This window comes from Symphalangus syndactylus, chromosome 2, assembly GCF_028878055.3.
Source record: "Symphalangus syndactylus isolate Jambi chromosome 2, NHGRI_mSymSyn1-v2.1_pri, whole genome shotgun sequence".
In the NCBI taxonomy this organism is placed as follows: domain Eukaryota; kingdom Metazoa; phylum Chordata; class Mammalia; order Primates; family Hylobatidae; genus Symphalangus; species Symphalangus syndactylus.
The window spans coordinates 14,626,469-14,650,661 of NC_072424.2; the positions used below are offsets into that span (position 1 = coordinate 14,626,469).

Sequence of the window (24,193 nt, forward strand, 5' to 3'; positions counted from 1 at the left end):
TTGAGTTATTCCTCCTCAATAAAGTTTTTCAATTCTGGAAAATTCTATTATTATTATTATTTTCAGGTCCATTTTCTGCTGCCTACTTTTTTGAAATTATTATTTGCATATTTAATCTCTTGTATAAATGTTTTTCTGGCTTAAAATGAAATGCCACTCAATCCTCACCTAGTTAATTCCTCTTGACTCTTTAGCTCAAACATCACCTCCCGAGAAGTGCCTCCCCCAACTCGCCCTACATTAAGCTAGCCCTCACCCCCCATTTACAAGCACTCTGTATTTTCTCCTTTGAACAATATCACAATTGCAGTTCATTCATTAATTTTATAGTTAGTATGCAATCTCTATGTTCCCCACTAGACTGTAGGCTCCCTGCGGCTAGGCTCTGGGTTTGCTTTGGGATTCATTGTACCCTAGTGCCTGGCACACTCCCTCTACCTGGTATTGACAAGTATTTGGTGCAAGGATGAAGAGAAAGAGTGGCTTCTATGCTAGTATGAGAAAGATTTGAGCTGAAGTTTGCACTGTCTATAAATAAAAATTTTGTTAAGTAAAGGAACAGGTTAACTTTATCCGGGACACTTGAAGATAAATTGTGTTCAGATATTTTGGAGAAACCAATTTCTGTTTATTCAACAGCTATTTGTGGCATGTGTCTTTCAGGTAGCTGAGCTCCATTCTGGAAAACTGTTTAAGCTGTTACGTTTTTCATTGGTCACACATCTGTTTCTGAATCCTTCCTGTTCTTTTAGGCAAATCAACAGGAATGTGTTGAAGAAACCTGTATTATCTAATAAATATTCTGGTGTTTAAAATGGTATAAGTCCCTGGGAAGCCTGTACTCTAGTTTCCTCACTCATAAATTGCCAGTGACATTTACCCTTTCCTCAACAGTTTTGAGCAAATCAAATGGAGAATTAACATCTTGTTATTTGAATTGTTTAGAATGGGTTTCCCAAACTTAGCAAAATTGGCACAATGGGACAGATAATGTTTTGCTATGAGAGTCTGTCTAATGCATTTTAGGAGGTTTTTAGCAGCATTCTTGGCCTCCACCCACTAGATGTCCCCAGTTGTAGCGCCTTACTCATGTCTCCAGACATTGTCAAATGTCCCCTGGGGGACATTACCCCCATTTGACAGCCGTTGTTGGACATGCAGACATAGTGTCCCTTCCTAGTCAAATACAATTGGTAGTACCTGCCTTCCTGACATGTGAGGACACTGATATTCCACGGTGCTGTGGGAACACACTCACGTGGTTGGCAGAATGCTCAGAAGAGCATATTGAGCCTTGGGCTGGAATCAGAAGAGTTTTCAGAAGTCTCCAGTGGCCGATCCTATGACCTGTCAGTTCTTGCCAGTCAGGCTTACTAGGGTAAAACATAGAATGTCCCTCTTCCAGGAGTGCAACTTCTAACATTGTGTAGAAGGAGCTGAATGTTTTGAGAAGTACCAGGAAACCCTAATTATGGTAAGTAGACCATGAAGTCAAACATTGATTTGTCAAGTGGGAGGAATTTTCTTAAGGAAATTTGAACTCTGTCCACTTTGGGAGACAGACTGGTGTTTGTGAGTGGACAGAGTGACTTAATTTTTGTGACTGTGGCTTTCTTGCTGTGTCCTAAGCTTTCCATTTATTGAATGGAATTAGGGAACCATTGTTTTGTCCTGTTGGGACCCAGGTGGCAGGACAAGACTGGATCGTCAAGCCTGGGTCAGGATAGAAAGGGATCTGGAATGAGTCTTGGAGTAGAGCCAGAATCAGAGTGGGGTTCTTGTGGTAACTGGCAGACATCCTCTCATAGGACAATCACATGCTAATCTTCAGAACCTGTGAATATGTCACCTTACATGGCAAAAGGGACTTTTTAGATGTGATTCAGTTAAAGAGCTTGATGGAGAGAAGAGCCTGAATTATCCACGTGAGTCCAGTATCTTCACATGGGTTAAAAGGGGCACTGCTGTGGTCAGAGGAAGCCACAGCTAGTGAAGAATGGTTAGAGACATGCACTGTTGCTGGCTTTGAAGGCGGATAAAGGTGGCCACCAGCCAGGGAATGTGGGTGGCCTCTGGAAGCTGGAAAAGGCAGGGAAACAGATTATCCTCTGGAGCCTCCAGAAAGGAACCAGCCATGCTCACAACTTGACTATAGCCTAAGGAGAGCTATGTTAGATTCTAGCCTGCAGGACTGATACAGAAGGTATTTGTGTTGTTTTAAGCCATTGTATTTGTGATAATTTGTTACAGCAGTCATAGGGAATTCATACAGCTCTCAGAGGTCTTCATAGGCCAAAACAAGAGTCCAGCAAGCATAAAGCCCAAAGCGGGACACTAGTGAGCAGACATGTGTGTCAGTGAGTTTAGGGGCAGGAATGGAGATGAGCTCAAGCTCTTCCTCTGGAACCTGGGGTCTGAGCACTGATGGGACTCTCTCTCTTCTATGAGCTTCTCTGTGCTGCTCTCTCACTCTTCTGTCTCTGTAGAGTGGCCTCTGCTTCTCCAGACACATGATGTGGGATGAGTGTCATCAGCACCTGTATTAGTCAGGGTTCTCTAGAGGGACAGAACTAAGAAAATAGAGATATATAAAAAAAGGACTTTATTAAGTATTAACTCACATGATCACAAGGTCCCACAATGGGCTGTCTACAAGCTGAGGAGCAAGGAAAGCCAGTCCGAGTCCCAAAACTGAAGAACCTGGAGTCTGATGTTCGAGGGTAGGAAGCATCCAACACAGGAGAAAGATGTAGGCTGGGAGGCCAGGCCAGTCCGGTCTTTTCATGTTCTTCTGTCTGCTTTATATTCTAGCCATGCTGGCAGCTGATTAGATGGTGCCCACCCAGATTAAGGGTGGGTCTGCCTTTGCCAGCCCACTGACTCAGATGTTAATCTCCTTTGGCAACATCCTCACAGACATGCCCGGGATCAATACTTTGCATCCTTCAAGCCAATCAAGTTGACACTCAGTATTAACCATCACAAGCCCATCTCTTGTCAATTTGAACCCATACACATCTCCTGATATCATATATAATCTTCAAATAAAGACAATAATAAGGTCATATTTACAGCTAACATAATACCACTATCCTTTGTACAACTGGAAACGCACCAATCCCCAGCCCAAATACTATTACATAAAGTTAACAATACTTAAATACTGATATGAAGTCAATAAATCTCATGTCACATCATAAAGGAAAAAGGAAATAAAATGAAGGTATTTTCTTAGTACAAGTATAAACATGCACAAGCATATTTTTAGCAAAAGAAAGAGGGAATACTCATGATAATTGCAATCCTGTTTCTGCAGCTGGTCACATGGTCGTAGATGGTATTAATGACTACCTTCTTCTATTACCCATTCTGTATTCCCTTTGCCTTCAGCAAGCACCTCAGCAAGTCATGGTTTTTTTCCTGGTGGAGTGACCCAAACCTTCGTTCCTGAAGGGTCTGGCCCACTTGTAGTCCTGCCTGGATTGGGCTTTGTAGCTTCTCATTGACACTAATCACAGGGCGCAGTAATACTAAGAGACGACCTAATGGATCTCCTGTAGTCCATGCATACTCTCCCTTATTTCCTTTGTGGAATGGTAGACTGATTTCATCTTGATAGTCTGGGTCAATCATCCCAGCCAACACTGTAACTCCCTTCTTAGCCTGTTGACTTAAAGGTAGGAGGAGCCCAAAGCATCCAGGTGGCAATTTTAACTTCCAGTTTAATGGAATTGTTGTGTCTTCTGGTGGCAGCATTCCTCCTTCTGGAGCTAAGACCTCTAGGCCAGCAGAACATAATGTTATGGGAACAGGAAGTGAAAATTTTGCTAGTGGATCACTAGGGGTGATGGTGAGTGGTGGCACTTCCACTTCCACCCCTTGATTCCTGGATCTGTGAATCCTGGTGGCTATGGGAGAAACAGTACCATATATTGGAGGCTGATTCAGAGCATACGTGGCCTTCTGGAGAACTTTGCCCCAGCCCTGCAAAGTATTGTCACTGAGTTGGCATTGTAACTGTGACTTCAAAAGGCCATTCCACCATTCTATCAATCCAGCTGCTTTGGGATGATGGGGAACATGGTAAGACCAGCGAATTCCATGAGCAGGAGCCCACTGCCACACTTCTTTAGCTGTAAAGTGAGTGCCTTGGTCAGAGGCAATGCTGTGCGGAATACCATGACAGTGGATAAGGCATTCCGTGAGTCCATGGATGGTAGTCTTGGCAGAAGCATTGCGTGCAGGATAGGCAAACCCATATCCATGATAAGCATCTACTCCAGTGAGGACAAACCTCTGCCCTTTCCATGATGAAAGAGGTCCAATATAATCAACCTGCTGCCAGGTAGCTGGCTGATCACCCTGAGGAATGGTGCCATATTGAGGGCTCAGTGTTGGTCTCTGCTGCTGGCAAATTGGGTACTCAGCAGTGGCCATAGCCAGGTCAGCCTTGGTGAGTGGGAGTCCATGTTGCTGAGCCCATGTGTAACCTCCATCCCCGCCACCATGGCTAGTTTTTTCACCGGCCCATTGGGCGATTACAGGGGTGGCTGGGGAAAGATGCTGAGTGGTGTCCACAGAATGGGTCATCCTATCCACTTGATTATTAAAATCCTCCTCTGCAGAGGTCACCTGTCGGTGAACACTCACATAGGATGCAAATATCTTCACAGTTTTTGACTACTCAGAGAGGTCCATCCACACACCTCCTCCCCAAATTTCTTCCCCTCTTCACCAATTTTCTAATCATGCTTCTTTCAAGTCCCTGACCATCCAGCCAAACCATTGGCTACAGCCCATGTATCAGTATGTAATTGCACATCTGGCCATTTCTCCTTACAGGCAAAGTGCACAACCAGGTGCACTGCTCACAGTTCTGCCCACTGGGAAGATTTCCCTTCAGCACTGTCCTTCAGGGATGTCCTAGATAGGTGCTGTAGTGCTGTAGCTGTCTACTTTCGGGTGGTGCCTGCATATCGTCCAAAACCATCTGTGAACCAGGCCCAAGTCTTCTCTTCCTCTGTTAACTGATCATAGGGAACTCCCCATGAGGCTATCGATGCAGTCTGGGGGAGAGAAGGCAGGGTGGCAGGAGTGGAGACCACGGGCATTTGAGCCACTTCCTCATGTAACTTACTTGTGTCTTTAGGAGCTGCCTAAGCCCAATTATGTATATATCACTTCTATTTGATGATGAATGCTGCTATGGATGACCCACTTTATGACTAGATGGGTCAGAAAGCACCCAGTTCATGATACACAGTTGAGGTCACATGGTGACTTGATGACCTATAGTCAAATGTTCAGTTTCCACCAAAGCCCAGTAACAGGCCAAGAGCTGTCTCTCAAAAGGAGAGTCATTATTTGCAGAAGATGGCAGGGCCTTGCTCCAAAATCCTAGAGGCCTCTGCTGTGATTTACCTATGGGGGCCTGCCAAAGGCTCCAGACAGCATCCCTATCTTCCACTGACACCTCAAGCACCATTGGATCTGCTGGGTCATATGGCCCAAGTGGGAGCAGCTTTCACAGCAGCCTGGACCTGTTGCAGAGCCCTCTCCTGTTCTGGACCTCACTAAAACAGGGCAGCCTTTTTGGTCATTCAATACATGGGCTGGAGTAACACACCCAAATGAGGAATGTATTGCTTCCAAAATTCAAATAGGCCCACTAGGCGTTGTGCCTGTTTCTTGGTTGTAGGAGGGGCCAAATGCAGCAACTTATCCTTCACCTTAGGAGTGTCTTGACAGGTCCCACACCGCTGGACCCCTAGAAATTTTTCTGAGGTAGAAGTTCCCTGAATTTTAGTCAGATTTATTCCCCATCCTCTGGCATGCAAATGTCTCACCAACAAGTCCAGTGTGTTTGCTACTTCTTGCTCACTGGATCCAATCAGTGTCATGTCATCAATGTAATGGATCAATGTGATATCTTGTAGAAGTGAAAAGCGATCAAGATCTCTCCAAATAAGATTATGATACAAAGCTGGAGAGTTAATATACCCCTGATGTAGGACAGTAAAGGTATATTGCTGGCCTTGCCAGCTGAAGACAAATTGCTTCTGGTGGGCCTTATGGACAGGAATGGAGAAAAAGGCATTTGCCAAGTCAATGGCTGCATACCAGGTACCAGGAGATGTGTTAATTTGCTCAAGGAATGAAACCACATCTGGTACAGCAGCTGCAATTGGAGTCACCACTTGGTTAAGCTTATGATAATCCACTGTCATTCCCCAAGATCCATCTGTCTTCTGCACAGGCCAAATGGGAGAGTTGAATGGAGATGTGGTGGAAATCACTACCTTTCAAGCCTTTGATGGTGGCGCTAATCTCTGCAATCCCTCCAGGAATGCGATACTGTTTTTGATTTACTATTTTTCTAGGTAGAGGCAGCTCTAAAGGCTTCCATTTGGCCTTTCTCACCATAATAGCCCTCACCCTACCAGCCAGGGAACCAAGATGGGGGTTCTACCAGCTTCTAAGTATGTCTATGCCAATTATGCATTCTGGCACTGGGGAAGTGACCACAGGATGAATCCAGGGAGCTTCAAAGATGCAGATACTGCCCTCACAAATCTATTTTGCATGGCATTAGTAAAGGGTGTATCTTCTGGACCCTCCCAGCTGGGATGAGTAGGTCTAAAGTGACTAATCCACTCCACCATCCCAATCTCCCTAAGCCTTTGGATCCCTTCCTCTACACTAAACCAAGGGAGATCAGGCATTTCCACCTCTCTCACAGTGGGCCATCTTCTAATCCATATTTCAGCTAACCAAGCAAATAAACTATTAGAACCTTTTTTAACTCCCTGAGCTGCAGCATTAAACACAGAGTCCCTACTTAGTGGCCCAAATCAATAAATTCAGTCTGATCCAACTCTATGTTCCTTCCACCATTATCCCACACCCTTACTATGCATTCCCATGCCAGTTCTTCAGATTTGTGTGTATATAAATTAGAAAACTCAAGCAGTTATTTTCGAGTCTGGTGTACCTCCTCATGGGTCACACTCTCAACCGCACCTCTAGGGGCCCGCCGGGACTTTAGTTATCTGTCTAGAAGGAAACAGGGGTGTTGGGGGTGGCTCCTGAGGAGAATCAACATTACCTTGCCTGGCAATTGCCTCAGGGGAAGCCATCACTGTTGCCTCAGGCAGCGCAGGGTTTATATCTTCAGACAAAGGTTGAAAGGCTGATGGCAGCATGGGTTGGGGAGGGGATGTTGCCACTACTGAGGATGGGGAAGCTGTTCCTTCTGGCAAAAAAGGTTCATCAGAGTTTACAAATTCAGTGTCCCCACCTTCATCAGGGTCCTCCAAAATGTCCCATTCCAAGTTGCAGGATCCCATTCTTTTCCAATGAATGCCCTCACTTTAAAAGTAAACATCTGATGAGGCTGTGCATGCACCTTTCATTGCAGGTCAGCCACTCACATGATGAGAGCTTGTGTCTGTTTTTCTACAATATCAGCTCTTTCTCTACCAGAGATAAGGCTGTCACTCAGGGCAAACTTAGCAGATTTGAGGCTCAGTATCGGCTTGTGAAACTGGGAGATAGAATCCCTGAGTTCATCATTTTCTTTCATCACTTTGTCCACTGAACTTAGGAGCAACCAAGCAGATTCATTATGTCCCTTGGTTCTCCACATATGGTCAAAGGTCTTATGTACAGAGTCAATAAACTCCTTGCCTGTCATGAGTGATGAATCAGGTGTGTCAAATGCATTTATTTTGCATAAATCTTTTTTCTTTTTTAGACAAAGTCCCACTCTGTAGCCCAGGCTGGAGTGCAGTGGTGCAATCTTGGATCACTGCAACCTCCACCCTCCAGGTTCAAGTGATCCTCGCACCTCAACCTCCCGAGTAGCTGGGACTACAGGTGTACACCACCACACGCAGCTAATTTTTGTATTTTTTAGTAGAGATGGGGTATTGCTATGTTGGCCAATTTGGTCTTGAACTCCTGACCTCAGCTGATCTGTCCACCTCAGCTTCCCAAATTGCTGGGATTACAGGCATGAACCACTGCACCTGGAAATTTTGCATAATTCTCTAAACAGTTCACAACAAAGACTATCAGCGTTGTCCATGCTATTAGAAGTAGAGTCCTTAGCATTTTTTGGGTCTAATCATATTAAGCAGCCAACTCCAGAAACCCCCAAACCAATGAAAGAACTCCATCCTTAATATTCTGCTCCTCTAGAACCACTCCTAGTACCAAAATCTGTATTAGTCAGGGTTCTCTAGAGGGACAGAACTAATAGGATAGAGAGATATATAAAGGGGAGTTTATTAAGTATTAACTCACATAATCACAGTGTCCCACAATAGGCTGTCTGCAAGCTGAGGATCAAGGAAAGCCAGTCTGAGTCCCAAAACTGAAGAACTTGGAGTGTGATATTCGAGGGCAGGAAGAATCCAGCACAGTAGAAAGATATAGGCTGGGAGGCTAGGCCAGTCTGGTCTTTTCACATTTTTCTGCCTGCTTTATATTCTAGCTGCACTGGCCCCTAATTAGATGGTGCCCATCCAGATTAAGGGTTGGTCTGTCTTTCCAAGCCTACTGACTCAGATGTTAATCTCCTTTGGCAATACCCTCATAGACATGCCCAGGATCAATACTTTGCATCCTTCAAGCCAATCAAGTTGACACTCAGTATCAACCATCACAGCACCCAATGGTCAAGACTGATAACTGCAGCTACCACTTAGTCTCAAATCCAAAATCCCAGAAAAGAATGTATTGGATCAGGTGTCTAGTGTAGGCCAACAACTGTGGTCACATTATCAAGGTACTGTGATTGGCCTAGTTTCTGTTAGGTTCACCTTTAGGTATTCCACTGTGGCCAAGGTACACAGTCATGTTGCACGACACGTCTGCTCCAAAGGTGATCATGTGCAAGGGTCTAAGTGGAAAAGTAACTCCCAGAAACAACAGAGCTGAGCACACAAAACAATGTTTCCAGGTAGACATAATTAAAGACATAAAAACAGATTATGATATCTGCTGGGCACCACCATGTTTGGCACATCTTCCAAAAGTTGAGATTCTCATCTCTAATTATTGAAGACAACTGACATTACAGTCATTAGAAAAATTCACTAAGATCTAGATTTCATTTTTCGTTTATGCTTTCAATGTTCAATTTCTTAAATTCTGATTGATTATGTGGCCTCTGTGTTTTGAGAAAGGGAGATTATATGCAAGTGATGGAGAAGTGCTAATTTTAGGTTTAAGATGTAAGAATTTTTAACCAAAAACAATTACTACACCTCATGTGCAGCTCCAGATAACTTGCTTAAGTACCCCTAAAGGTTGGCAATTGATCTGAGAACACTGAAATCCTATACCTAGGACCTAGGGAAAAGAGAATTATGATGACCAAAGAATAGGGGAACAGAGCATCTAGGTATGGAGAAATAGGAAACAAGTGATCTGGTCCTTTCCTTCTACCAACCTAGTGAATTACTACATCCTTGATGATGAACTTGGCTTGTTCTTAGACAAAGCAAGATCATGTATATGGAAGCATTTTACAAACTGAAGTGACAGATGAATTGTTATTAGAAAATGTTAATACAGTTGCTCTTTCAAGGAAAGAAGAAATTATACATAAGGAACTCGAGCAAAGATCTTATTTTTTTACTTATAAAACATCTTTAAGAGATGAATGTGGCATCTTTACACACATCTGTTTCACAAAAGTAGTTGTGGCATTTTCCTGTATGTAGGCCTGTTGTGCAACATTCAAATAAATATATTTTAGCTGTATCATTATGTAATATTTGATGGATACAAAAGAATGGATATAATATATGTGTAAGGTATTAAGCATTACAATGAAACCAATGCTGATGAATCTGCCATGCAACTAAAGGGCTAGAACAGCAGTCCCAGACCTTTTTGGCACCAGGGACTGGTTTCATGGAAGAGTTTTTATACAGATGGTGGGGGATAGGGGATGGGGAAGGGATGGTTTTAGGATGAAACTGTTCCACTTCAGATCATCAGGCATTAGATTCTCATAGGGAGCATGCAACCTAGATCCCTCATGTGCACAGTTCACAATAGGGTTCATGCTCCTGTGAGAATCTAATGCCCTAATGCCACCACTGATCTGACAGGAGGTGGAGCTCAGTTGGTCATGCTCACTCACATTCTGTTGTGTGGCCCAGTTCCTAACAGGCAACAGACCAGTACTGGTTCATGGGTCAGGGGTTGGGGACCCCTGGGCTAGAATATTGTCCTGTTAGCATAGTCTCTGATTGATGGGAATAATCTCTGTGCCTTTTCCAGATTCCCCTGCTTCTTCCCAGAAGTGGAATCATTCTCCTTATCGGGGACCAATTAATATCCTACCTTTAAAAACTACTCTTGTCACATATGTATTACATATGAAAAAAATATTTTTCTTGGTTCAGGCTTTATAAAAATGATTCTATACTGAACATAGCTTTTGGAATTGTCTTTTTCCCCACGACATTATGCTTCACAGGATCATCCATGTTGTCACCTGTAGGTTTAGTTCATATATTTGTAATGCTACTTAACCTTGCAGGTGTACCACAATTTATCTATTCTTCTTTGATGAAGATTAGATTGTCCTCTTTTCGATTTTTTATTGTTGCTGTTGTCATTATTGCAATTTTCTCTTAAGAATAATGCTGCTATTAGCATTCTTGTTATGTCTTCTGGATCATGTGTACAAAGCAGTCCCCATGATATATACATAGGAGTATTATGCTGGGTTGGAAGGTATGCAAATGGTAGTTTAACAGGACAATGACATTTACTGTGTAAGGCGATTGTCATAGTCTTCTTTAAGGTTTTTATTGTGAAACATTTTTACCGACGTTTGGCATTGCTATTCTTACTTTTCAATATAAAAGGTGTAAAGCATTATCTTTCACTGTTGTCCTTAGAGAAACTTGCATTTCCGTAACCACTAACAGGGTTGAACTTCCTTTCCTATGTTTATTTGCCGTTTGGTTATCTTTGCTGTGAAATATTTGTCATGTTTCTCCATTTACATTGCGTGCTTTTTCTTTGTCTCACTGATTTATAGAATTTTAAGAATATATTCTCAATATTAATCTTTTGTCAGCTCAATGTGCTCAAAATAGATTCTCTCAGCTTAGAATTTCTTTTACTGCTTTCTTGATCAAGATGTTTTTTAATAAGCAAAAGTTTTAAATTTTAACGTACTTCAGTTTATTTGTCTTTTATGATTTGACTGGTTGTGTTTTATACAAATTTCTTCCATACTCCATGGTTATGAACTTATTCTTCTATTTGTTATTCAGGTTTTTTAAGTTTTAAGTTTCACTTGTCACATTTAAGTAGCTAATCCAGTCAGCATCATTCTCAGCAAACTATCGCAAGGACCAAAAACCAAACACCACATGTTCTCACTCACAGGTGGGAATTGAACAATGAGAACACTTGGACACAGGAAGGGGAACATCACGCACCAGGGCCTGTCATGGGGTGAGGGGAAGTGGGACGGATAGCATTAGGAGATATACCTAATGTAAATGACGAGTTAATGGGTGCAGCACACCAACATGGCACATGTATACATATGTAACAAACCTGCACCGTGCACATGTACCCTAGAACTTAAAGTATAATTAAAAAAAAAAAGAAAAAAGAAAAAAACAAAAAAGAGATGATTTTGTGAAAAATGTTAGGTATAGGGTCCAGTTTTAGTTTTTTTCCATATTAATATTCAGTTGCCTTGAGATCATTTATTTAATAGTACATTTATTTAAAATTGATATGCTAGAGATCTCTTTCAGGTTTTATATATGCATGGGTCTGTTTCTGGGCTCTCAATTCTCTTACATTTATAAATTTGTCTATTCATACACCATTATCCCAGTGTCTTAAAGCTTTATAATAATAAGCTCCAATATCTTGATAGGACAATACTCTACTGTTTCTTTTTCTCATAAAGTATCTTGGCTATTTTGGGCTTTATTCTTTCCTATACATTTTAGAATCAGTTTGTGAAGTTTCTTGAAAATGCAATTGAGATTTTTGGAAAGAATTGACACATTTCCAGTATCTTCCTGTCAATGAACATGGTATAGATCCCCACTTATGCATGTCTTTTAAAATGTTATTCAATAAAAATTTAAAGTTTCCTTCACAAATATCTTGCACATCTTTATTTTATTTGTAAGTGTAAGTACCTTGTTTTTGGCTGCTGGTGTATAGAAATGTAATTAATTTTTTGTATATTGGCTTATGTCCAGCCATCTTGCTGAACTCTCTCATTAATTCTATTTTAGAAATGTTTTTACCTTTATGGATAATTACATAGTTTGATAAATGTTGTATGTATGCTTAAGAAATGAAGATTCTCTAACTTTTGTGTTCTGAGTTCTATGTATATTCATTACATAAAGCTTGTTATTTTGTTAAAATCTTGTATATTTTTGCTATTTTTGTTGCCTTTTTAAAACAATAATTGAGAGAGGAATGTTAATACCCTTCTATGCTGAAGGATTTGTCAGATTTTACTTATACTGATTTTTATTTTATTTTACTTTTTGCTTATATTTTTGGAGCTCCTGTATTAGGTGCATACAATCTAAAATTTTTCCTTTATCCTGGTGAACTGAATCTTTTATAATAATGTAATGACTGTCTTTATCTCTAATAATGCTTTCAGTCTTAAAGTACATTTTGTCTGTTATTATTATAGCTACTTAGTTTTCTTTTAGTATTTGCTTTTATGGATTGTTCTTCCATTAATTTCAACTTTCTTATGTTTTGGGTCTGTTTCCTATAAACAGTATATTTGTAATTTTTAATCCAACTTAATGATCTATTAACTAATCTATATTTGTAGTGATAGCTTTTATAATTTGATTTATTTCAGCTTTCTCTCTGTTATTATTTTTACTTTTCTTTTATATAATCTGAGTTTTTCCACCTTGTTTGGTTTTTCCATTATGCTGATTTTGCACAACACACTCTGTTATTTCAGTTTTTACTCCTGGAATTTTACCAAGTATACTAAGCAAAATCAAAATAAATATCTTATTAATTTTTAATAAGTTAATACTTCCTTAACAATAATAGGATACCTATGTGTCTCAGGTTCTTCATCTGTAAAATGGAGATAATAATACCTACCTCATAGCATTGTAGTGATACTTAAGTCAATTTATGTATATATATGTGTCTATATCTATCTATATATGTATATATGTGAGTGTATCTATATCTATTTACATGAGTGTATTTATATCTATTTATATATCTTAGAGTGGAACCCGGCACATAACAAACACAAATTACTGCCTTTTCTATCTTCACTAAGTACTTATCATGCACAATGACTAACTTTTGCGGTTTGAGGTGCAACAGCAAAACTAGCATCAATTTCTTTTTTCTTCTTCACAATTTCACTGATAGAAGATTGGTTCTTACTATAGATCTTAGCAATCTTAGCATACCCTATTTTTTCTTCTTTCATTATTAAATTGAGAACTTTCACCTTTTCATTTAAAGGAAACACTTTATGGCTTTTCTTTCATATGTCTGAATTGACAGCATCCCTACTTTTTGCACTTTGGGACCGTTCTTTTTTTTTTTGTTTTTGTTTTTGTTTTTGAGACGGAGTCTCGCTCTGTCGCCCAGGCTGGAGTGCAGTGGCGCAGTCTCGGCTCACTGCAAGCTCCGCCTCCCGGGTTCACGCCATTCTCCTGCCTCAGCCTCTCCGAGTAGCTGGGACTACAGGCGCCCGCCACCACGCCTGGCTAATTTTTTTGTATTTTTAGTAGAGACGGGGTTTCACCATGGTCTCGATCTCCTGACCTCGTGATCCGCCCGCCTCGGCCTCCCAAAGTGCTGGGATTACAAGCGTGAGCCACCGCGCCCGGCCTGGGGCTGTTCTTAAATAAAATAAAGGTTACAAGCACTGCCTTATCATGTCAGTCGATCTGATAACTGAGAAGGCCACTAAGTGACTAATGGGCAGGAAGCCTATACAGCATGGATGTGCTAGACAAAGGGGTGATTCATGTCCTGGGCAGGATGGAGCAGGATGATGTAGGATGCCGTGCTATTTCACCATGCTACTCAAAATGGTGCAGTTTAAAACTTATGAATTGTTCATTTCTGGAATTTTCCATTTAATATTTTCAGACTTAAAGTTACTACAGTCTGTAGAAAAGGAAACCATGGATAAGGGGGGACTACAGTAATTGTGAAGTGCTTCCAAAGGCATCTGATGTGCTAGCTACTATATAAATCCTTGCTAAAGGAAAATTTAAAAATGTGATAATTACAAAATCAGAAGTTCTTTGGGACCTAGGTTTGTTGCTTTTTGTTTATGCTGCCTTTTTCTCATGGAGAATGTTTTCTTGTGTGTTTAATGATTTTTTTTTAAATTGTATAAATAATTGTTCTTGACTCAGTAATTACTTAATTGTACCTGCTGAAACCTCCAAGAGCTTATGTTGAAGATTCTTTTCTTTTGAGGAGATTCATGTGTGCTTCTCTTGGGAACCAGTGGATACCACTGTGCTGAGATCTTTTAGCCCCTTTTGAGAGTCCTGGAAAAGTCTCAAGTTCAGCTTCCCTAGCTTTCGATGGTCCTCAGGCTCTGATCCTGGCACTGTTAGATGCATTTTCCCTGGGGCGACCCCGGCTTTTGTGTTTGTGCATTACTCACTATTCTTTTTTTCAGCTAACAGCTGGTTTTTGTTGTTGTTGTTGTTGTTTTTGTTTGCCGCATTGGAGAGTTTCTTTACTTGCTCACAAACCCACTGATGGTTTTAAGCATTTGTTTTGATGTCACCAGAAACTAGTTGTACACTAGTAGAAGGCTCTATAAGCAATTAATCTTTCCTTTTGTTGATGATAGGTATTCTTTGTTTTTAATTTAACCATATTAGCATCACATAGTAAAATGTCTAAATATATTCCAGCTTTTTCTATTATGGCCTACCTCCTCTGTTTTTCTGATTTGAAGGAAGGCTGGATTGGAGGGCAATGTGGTAATATCATACAAAGGTATTTTGTTCTGTTTTTAAATTTTTTAAGTGAGGGAGCTGGCTGCAGCCCATAGAAGCCTCTCCTCATTCCGCAGTCAAGAAATCTTTGACACAAACCTTTCTTTATTTGGACTACATTGCTTGAAGTTCGTAACCTCCAGTTGCAGAGAATTAAATGTCAAAGTGGTTTTGTGATGTGGAATAATCTATTTGAGGGAAGTGGAAAAAAGCCACAACAGTGCCATGATTTTTAAACTTCCCCTGAAGATTAGAAGACCAGGAAACAGTGACATTATAGCTTCAGTCTTCTGAGCCTCTTTAATAACAATGGATTTGCCTGTCACAAAAGAATAACATAATCAGCTTTTATGTTAGATCAGGACTATGTTCATTCACGAACCTGCCCCGCCTCCTTTTCCATCTAAGCCACGCAGACTTCCTCTGCCCTCGCACCACTTGCTGTACTTGTCTCATCACAGCACTTCATCACACTCTCTTGAAATTTCCAGATTACTTCCTTGTCTTCATCATCAACCTGTAAAAACCTTGAGTAAAGTAATGTTGTATGACTTACCTTTGTATTCCCAGAAGCTAGTAGCTGCAGGGAGAGGAGCAGGACTTAACCACACATCCCATAATGCTTTAACCTTTTCACGTAGGTAGAGCTTTAAGACACAATTCAGTCCTCCCACAACATCATACTGATTGGCAAGTATCTCTTCTATCACCCTGGATTATCAGCCTTCATTATTTTAATGAAGATTTAATTAATTATTAATTTCCTTATGGCAATGATGGAACATTTCCATTATTAGGGCACAAAGAGGTAAGTGTGAAGATCCACACCCTGGAAGTATTTGGAAGGAGCATCTGGATTATGTCCCAGTTCAACTTTAATAGTAATCTTATATGTTGGTACAGCATCTGACAGTGTATAATTTGTGTGTTCTCATTAACAGCTCATATTTATGGAACAGTTACTATGTTCCAGGCACTGTGCTCAGACTACTTGCATTACCCCATTCAATCCCTACTCACTATACAAGGAGGTAGAGTTGTTATCTTATCTTACAGCTGGTGCTCAGTAGACACACAGCTGTCACATGGGTTGCAGCTAGTAAGTGGAAGAACTAGAATTTCAGTTTGGTCTTTGATATGGTTTGGCTCTGTATCCCCACCCAAATCTCATCTTGAATTGTAATACCTACGTGTAGGGGAGGGACATGGTGGGAGGTGACTGGATCATGGGGGCAGTTTCCCCTATGCTGTTCTCATGATGGTGAGTTGTCATGAAATCTGATGGTTTTATAAGTGGCAGTTTCTCCTGCACTCCCTCTCTTGTCTCCTGCCGCCATGTAAGATGTGCCTTGTTCCCCTTTGCTTTCTACCATGATTGTAAGTTTCTTGATGTCTCCCAGCCATGCAGAACTGTGAGTCAATTAAACATCTTTCCTTTAAAAATTACCTAGTCTCAGGTAGGATCTTTATAGCAATGTGAGAATGGACTAATACAGCCTTCTTAATGTCAAAGCCTGGGGTATTAACCAGTATGCTATAACATCTCTCAATTCATACATTAATATATAATCTCCTTGTAGATAACTTAATTATTTTCAAAAGGCTAGGTAGCTTGCCAAGCTTATTTAGTTAGTAAACAACAAAGCTGGATTCAAGCTAAAATGGCTGACACTCATTTTTCTACTTATACTCTTATTGCACGTTTACTCAATGCCACAACAGTAGTTTCAACGTGTGTGTTTATACAGAAAAATAATGCCTCACAAGCCAGTAAAATCAAAATTTTAAAATGCTGAAAGAAAGTAAACATCAATCTAGAATTCCCAACAAAAATATCATTCAAAAATGATGAAATGAAGAAGCCATATTCAGACAACAAAAACTGAAAAAGTGTACAATCAGCATACTTGGTTTAAAAGAAGTAGCAAAGGCGCTCTTCAAGCAGAAAGAAAATGATCTCAGATGGAAACGTGGAAAAGCAAAATTAATGAAGTGTACCAGAAAGGATAGATGAGTAGGTTTATAAACATTAACTACACACAACAATAGTAGGAATATTTTATAAAAATACATATGGAATTGAAAATGAATTCCAAAATAATGCAAAAGCTGGAGGAGTAAATGGACTTGAAGTGTTGTGAAGTTCTAGCATTATCATGGAAGTAGGAGAAATTATCATTTGAATAAGATTGTAGTAATCAAAGATGCATATTGTAATCTTAAGAGAATTATAAAAAGAATATTGTGAGTGTATAACTAATAAGTCAATAAAGAGAAACTAGTAATCAAAATCTGATTATTTTGTGATTTTTTTTTCCAATCTTAATATTGGCAGTGATCAATTTTGAATGATCAAAATTATTTGTATGGAACATTGCATCCAACAATTACAGAGCTGATATTGTTTTCAAGTGCGCATAGAACATTTGCCGAAGTTGACCATATACTGAGCCATAAATGAAACTTCAAGAGAAACCAAAGGGCTGACATGATTTAAAGTATGTTCTCTGCCCACAACGGAATTAAACTAGGAATCAGTAATAAAAAAGTAACTGGAAAATATCTAGTACCTAGACATTAAACAATACACTTCCAAATAGTTCACAATCAAAGAATAAATCACAATAAGAATTAATATTTTGAACTAAATGACAAAGAATATATGACCTATCGAAATTTATGGCATGAAACTAAAGAGTGCTCGGAGGGACCATTATAACCTGAAATGCTATATTAGAAAAGAAGAAAAACTGACAATCAGTGACCTCAAGAAGCTATATAAAAAGAATTGTAAATCACACTTAAAGAATGCACCAGGAAGGAAATAAGTCATTTTAAAAATTTATAATTTATAATATTTATAATTGATTTAATATTTTTGAATGTGGACGTGATACAGAGCTGAAACAACTGTGTTACAACCTAAAGACAATACATATGAAAATGAAAACATCTTGATGTTTTCTTAGAACTCTGAGACAATGTGAAGAATGAAAGCAGATGGATGTCCTCTTAGAACTCTGAGATGACAAGTATGTAAAATGAATGTGGAATAAGTCCTCTTGCCACATCCACGTAGAACTTGGAGATAATGAGTATGAAAACTGAGTTCTTACACAGTCGACCAGCTGAATAAGTGCCAGCAGCATCAAACATCCAGACTCTGTTGTTATGTGAAAAAGAATGAACTCATACTTGATTAAAATAAAAACAAACAAAAAAAGAAAAAAAGTAGAAAAAGTCCTACAGGAAGCATCTTACTCAGTGGTGAAATATAGAAACCTTCCCTTGGATCTCACGAATGAGGCTGGGATGTCTGTTATTCACTTCTTTCAGTATTGGACTGAACATCTTAGCCAGTATAATAAGACAAGAAGAAGAAATAGAGGACCTAATGACTGGAAATAAAGAATCAGAACTGTCATTGGGATATAATCATATCCATAAAAACATCCAAAGGAGCCCACAAACTATTGGACCTAATTAATAAATTAGCAAGGTAGCTGGGTACAAAGTCAACATATAAAAAGCACCTATGTGTCTACATACCAGCAACAAATAAGGAGGAAGTAAAATTTAAAGTGATATCATGTAAAATCACTTAAAAAATCAGCTACCCAGGAATAAAGCTAGCAAAAGATAAATAAAAGAAGACCTAAATGAAGAGGATCATATACCATGTTTATAGACTGGAAGATTTAATACTGTAAAGAGGTCAATTCCCCCAAAATTGGTGTATATATTCAATATTAACCCAATTAAAATCCAGAGGCTTTGTTTTAGAAATTGACAAGCTGAATTTAAAATTTATATAGGACTGCAAAGATCTAAGAATAGTGAAGACAACTTTGAAAAGCAAAAACAAAGTGAGAAAACATATGCTATCAGATATAAAGATGTATTATAAAACAATAGAAATTATGATAAGACAGATTTAGGATAGGATAAGAAGTAGGCCAACAGAACAGAATAGAGCATCCAGAAACACACCTACACATATACAGTCACATGATTTATAGCAAATTTCCACTCTGGTGCAATAGGAAATTAACCATATAAATGGTTCTAGGTCAGCTGGAAGCCCATGTATCTTGGGCCGGGTGCGGTGGTTAATGCCTGTAAATCCCAGCACTTTGGGAGGCTGAGGCAGGCAGATCATGAGGTCAGGATATCGAGACCATCCTGGCAAATATGGTGAAACCCCGTCTCTACTAAAAATACAAAAATTTAGCTGGGCGTGGTGGCACGTGCCTGTAGTCCCAGATATTCAGGAAGCTGAGGCAGGAGAATCGCTTGAACCTAGGAGGCAGAGGTTGCAGTGAGCCGAGATCGCATCACTGCACCCCAGCCTGAGTGACAGAGAGAGACTCTGTCTCAAACAAACAAACAAACAAACAAACAAAAAGCAGAAGAAAACCATGTATCTTGACCCGTCACACTATATGATAATCAACTCCAAATGGATTGCAGATCTTAAATGTGAAAGGTAAAGCAATAAAGTTTTTTAGAAGAAACATCAGTTAATATCTTTATCATCTTGGAGTAGGCAAAAATTTATTGAAAAGAACAAAAATACTGAAAAGCATAAAGAAAAAAATGGCTAAGATTGGATTATATTAAGAATTTTTTTCATCAAAAGATACCACAGGCTGGGCATGGTGGCACACACTTGTAATCCCAGCACTTTGAGAGGCCAAGGTGGGTAGATCACTTGAGCCCCAGGAGTTTGAGACAAGCCTGGGCAACATGGCAAAACCCCGTCTCTACAAAGAAAAAAGATACTACAAAGAGGATGAAAAGGAAGACAAATTGGAGGAGATGTTTGCAATATATGTATATATTCAACTCATATCTAGAATGTATAAAGAGCTCTATAAATCAATGTGAGAAAGACACAACTTAATTGAAAAAGCAGGAAAACTTGAGTAGGCACTTCTCAAAAGATGATATTCAAATACCCAATGAACATACAAAATATTGAACTTCATTAGTCACCAAGTAACTTAAAATAAATCAACAATGAGATAAAAGGATACATCCATCAAGAATGGCTAAAATAAAAAAGAAAGATAATAACAAGTGTCAATAAGAGCATGGAATAACCAGACTCTTGTTTATTGCTGGTCTGAATACAAATAGATGTAATTAGTTTGTAAAATACTGCGGCTGAACATAGGTACATGAACATATGTATACCCTCTGACCCTATGACCTAGCAATTCCACTCCAAATTATACACCAAACAGAATTTTGTATAAATTCACTAAAAGATACATGCAAGAATGTTCACAGAAGCACTCTTCCTAATAATCCAAACTGGAAACTACTCAAATCCCCATTAGCAATAAAATGGATAAATACATTGTGGTGTCTGTTCTCAGAGTAGAGTAGTAGAAAGCGGTGAGAATGAATAAAGCATAATTATAAGCAATGATAAGAATTATCAAAGACAAAACTAAGTCTGAAACAAAATGAACAAAGACTTCATAAACCTGTGACAAGAGGACCCATCTGTGATCATGCTTATTTCAGCAGTGGTTCAAAGGCGGTAGAAAGGGGAGTTAGTTTTCTAAACAGGGAAAAAACAAAGACAGCCTCTGATTGGCAAGCATTCTATTATGGTGGAATTTTTGGAAGTAGAAGAGACTTTCTAATTGGTCTTCAGGTACTTTGACCACCCTTGGTAAACTTCAAGAGGGGTAGATCCCTACTGCCTGGCAGAGGAAGTTCCACTCCTATCAAATGGCCTAAAAGCCTACCATGCCCTGGCCTCTGCTCCCCTGTCCCTTCCTCTGCTCTCCTGGGGAACCAGCATGCTTTCTGTCCTCCAAGTGCCATGGGCCCTCCTTCCTCCATCTGTGAGATGCTTACACTTCAGTGGGAGAGAACAACAGTATCAAGTAATTCCAGAAAGGAGTATGAAATTACAAACTGAATTAAACTATGAGAGAAAGCATATAAGAAAGAAATTGGCTAGATTGAAGGGTTAAGACTAGCTTTTTTATTTGGTATGGGGTCTGAATAATGTAAAGGCAGACAGAGGAGGAGAGAAGAGGAGGAGTTCAGACAGATGCAGCAGTATGTGCAAAGGCCCTGGGGCAAGAGAGAGTATAAACAGTATCAGGAATTGAAAGGAAGAACATAGAAAATGCAAGGCAAGCAAGGGTCTCGTAGAATGTGATGAGGATTTTTTTAATACTAAGATAGCACAATATTTAATATAAGAATACTTAAGAGCTATTTTAAGCAGGGATGACATGATAATATTTAATTAGAAAAGTAAGCTCTTGCCTGCAGGATAGATGGGGGAGCAATTTAGATGCCAGGGGGCCTGAGAGAGTGAACTGGGGTGGTGGCAGGGGAGGTGGCGAGAGTTGGATACATTCTTGAAAATGTGGGAGTTAAAATTGACAGAGCTTGGTGATGGATTCAATATAGGGGAATGTATTAGTCTGTTTTCATACTGCTATGCAGAAATACCCGAGACTAGGTAACTTATAAAGAAAAAGAGATTTATTGGACTCACAGTTCCACATGGCTGGGGAGGCCTCACAATCATGGTGAAAAGCAAAAGAGGAGAAGTCATGTCTCACATGGCGGCAGGCAAGAGAGCGTGTGCAGGGAAACTGCCCTTTACAAAACCATCAGGTCTTGTGATACTTATTCACTATCATGAGAATGAGATGGGAAGAACCTGCCCCCATGATTTAATTACCTCCCACTGGGTCACCCCCGACAACATGTGGGGATTATGGGAGCTGCAATTCAAAATGAAATTTGGGTGAGGACACAGCCAAACCGTATCAGGGAGGAAGGGAAGGTGGGACACCCAGGCTAACACTGGGATTTTGGTCTCCCTGGGTGGATGGCAGTACCTTTCCTGGGTGCAGGGCCTCTGGTGGACCGTCACGTCAGAGTGTAGAACGGAAGGCGTGAATCAGTTCGTTTAAAGCAAGTTAAATTGGAGATGTCACAGAGACGTTAAGTGGAGGGGTCAACTAGGCAGGAGGACATGATGTAGCTTTGCAGTTCCGAAGATAGTTCTGAGCCATAGAAACAATTACGATTCAAACATAAGTAGGAGATTGGTATTCTTATTTTTTTTTTTGAGTTCGAGAAATTATGACTTGGCTTTCATTTCCTTTTTTTCCCTGCCCTCTCCTTTTCTTTGGAGAACTTCTTTTTATTTTTCTCTCTACTACCCTCTTATTGTCTTGTGCTTCTCTTGACCGAGGGGTTTCCTACATTCGTCACCTCTATCTCGGCAGGATACAGCTCCCGCCTCTGTTGTCTGTCTTGCTGTATCACCCTCGGGCCTTATCCGCTGAAAAACAGGCAGCAAAGGAACGGCAGCTACAAGTCATTTGGAAATTATTTGTATGTGGGAAACAGGTTGCTATTTTGGGTGTGGATAATTTTCCAGGGCAAAGGAAGGAGCTGTTGCTGAGGTGCTTTTCTTGTTAAGGCAGTGCTAATGCATCTCCCTCCACAGCCCTGAGCTCAAACTGGTGACTGTCAGAGGAGGAATGTGGTGTGTGATCGATTCTGGCTTCTAACAGGTATTCAGACAGAGCTGGTGGGGAGGAGAGAGGAGAAGAAGAGAAGGTGTGAGATGAGGGTTTGTTTCCAAGCATGTATAAAAGGCACCTAAGAATCATTTTCATGACAAGTCAGTCGGATGAACCAGAATGCATAGAACCAGCTGTTCTTTTGAAATAAACTCTACTGGGCAGTGTAAATTCAGACAGGAAACTCAAAACCTTCTTTGGATAGATCTGAATCCTGAGGGCAAGCAGGCAAATAGGAAAAGGATTCCAAATACTTCAATGGGCAGAATTTTCTAAAAAAAAAAAAACAAAACAAAAAAAAAAACAAAAAACTAGTAAATTGCATCTTAGTTCCAATATTTAAAAAATTAAAAGAGGGGGCGTACTCAGGAAGACTTTCCTATATTGTTCGACAACTAATATTATAAAAAACTGAGGCAGAGAGAAAAAAAGGTGTAGGTCGCTTTTCTTGCCAAGGCTATCAGGTTAACCTCCACTCTGGGAAGTCAAATTATGGCTAATTTACCCCCAGAAATTTCTGTGCAGTAGGGTGTGATGATGGGGGTATTTATTTGGGTCCAGCCATCACTGGATTCTTCCTGGGGTGGGGATCGTCTGTGTGGCTGTGACAGACAAGGAGAAACTCGGTATCACTTAGAGACTCAAGATTTTATTTCTGTGATTGGTAAAATCTCATTTGTTACATTCCCAAATCAGCTTCCTAACCAAAATGTTTAGACCAGTCTGCAACCTTTACTCAGATTATTTTTCCACTGAGCTTCTTGGGTGTGATGTAGGTGTTCAATGCAAAAAGATACATATACATTTGTATATCTTTATGTCTGTGATCAACGGTTAGTGATTACTAGGGGCTAGGCCTTGTTCTAAGTGATTAAAGGGCATTAAACTGAGGCTCACATTAATTCTTTAAGGTTGATGCTTTTATGATTCCCATATTATAGATGAATATATAGTGGCATAGATGGGTCAGTTAGTTACCTGGCTGAGGTCACAGAGCTGTAAATGTCCTGGAGCCAGGGTGTGACCCGGTGCTGTCTGCCTCTGGCACCTGCTCTCCTCACTTCTAAACCTCTTCATGGAAGAATAAACATTTTAAAGTGTGTAGTCCCAATGATGTTTTATTTTCTCATAGGAGTGACTGGGTGACATCCTATAAGGTCATGGTGAGCAATGACAGCCACACGTGGGTCACTGTTAAGAATGGATCTGGAGACATGGTGAGTCTCATCCTCCATTTAACCATGCCTTTCGTGCCTGGCTGGGTGGGGTTTTGCAAAGAGAGGCGATGTATGATCAACTCTTTGGAGATTTGTGGATTCTGTGTCAACTCAAACCTACCACAACAGTCTGATGGACAGAGACCCCTTCCCTGCCCTGAAGCCCAGCAGCAAGTGACACACATTTAGAGCTAATATAAAATTCAGCCTTTATTTACTCCCATCAGGCAACTGCAGGAATGTAGCCTCTTATGTAATTTGCAAGTTAGCCCTGGAAGTTGCATGCATGGGGCATGCTGGGGCCCCTTGCAGCTGTTCTTAATAGTTTCCTAACTTCATTTCATGACCTTGGCCTTTTAGTTCCATGATTAGCTCCAGCTTAGTC

At 40.0% G+C, this 24,193-nt stretch overlaps 1 protein-coding gene across 4 annotated transcripts in view; it reads left to right on the forward strand.

Moving 5' to 3' along the window:
• The window catches only part of CPXM2 (carboxypeptidase X, M14 family member 2), a 219,719-nt gene that overhangs the window by 142,934 nt on the left and 52,592 nt on the right, over positions 1–24,193 (forward strand). For all 4 annotated transcript variants that reach the window (XM_055246335.2, XM_055246325.2, XM_063616959.1 and 1 more), the window contains one exon: positions 23,724–23,808. In XM_055246335.2, the coding sequence (XP_055102310.2) occupies positions 23,724–23,808 (85 nt within the window). The remainder of the gene's footprint in view (positions 1–23,723; positions 23,809–24,193) is intronic.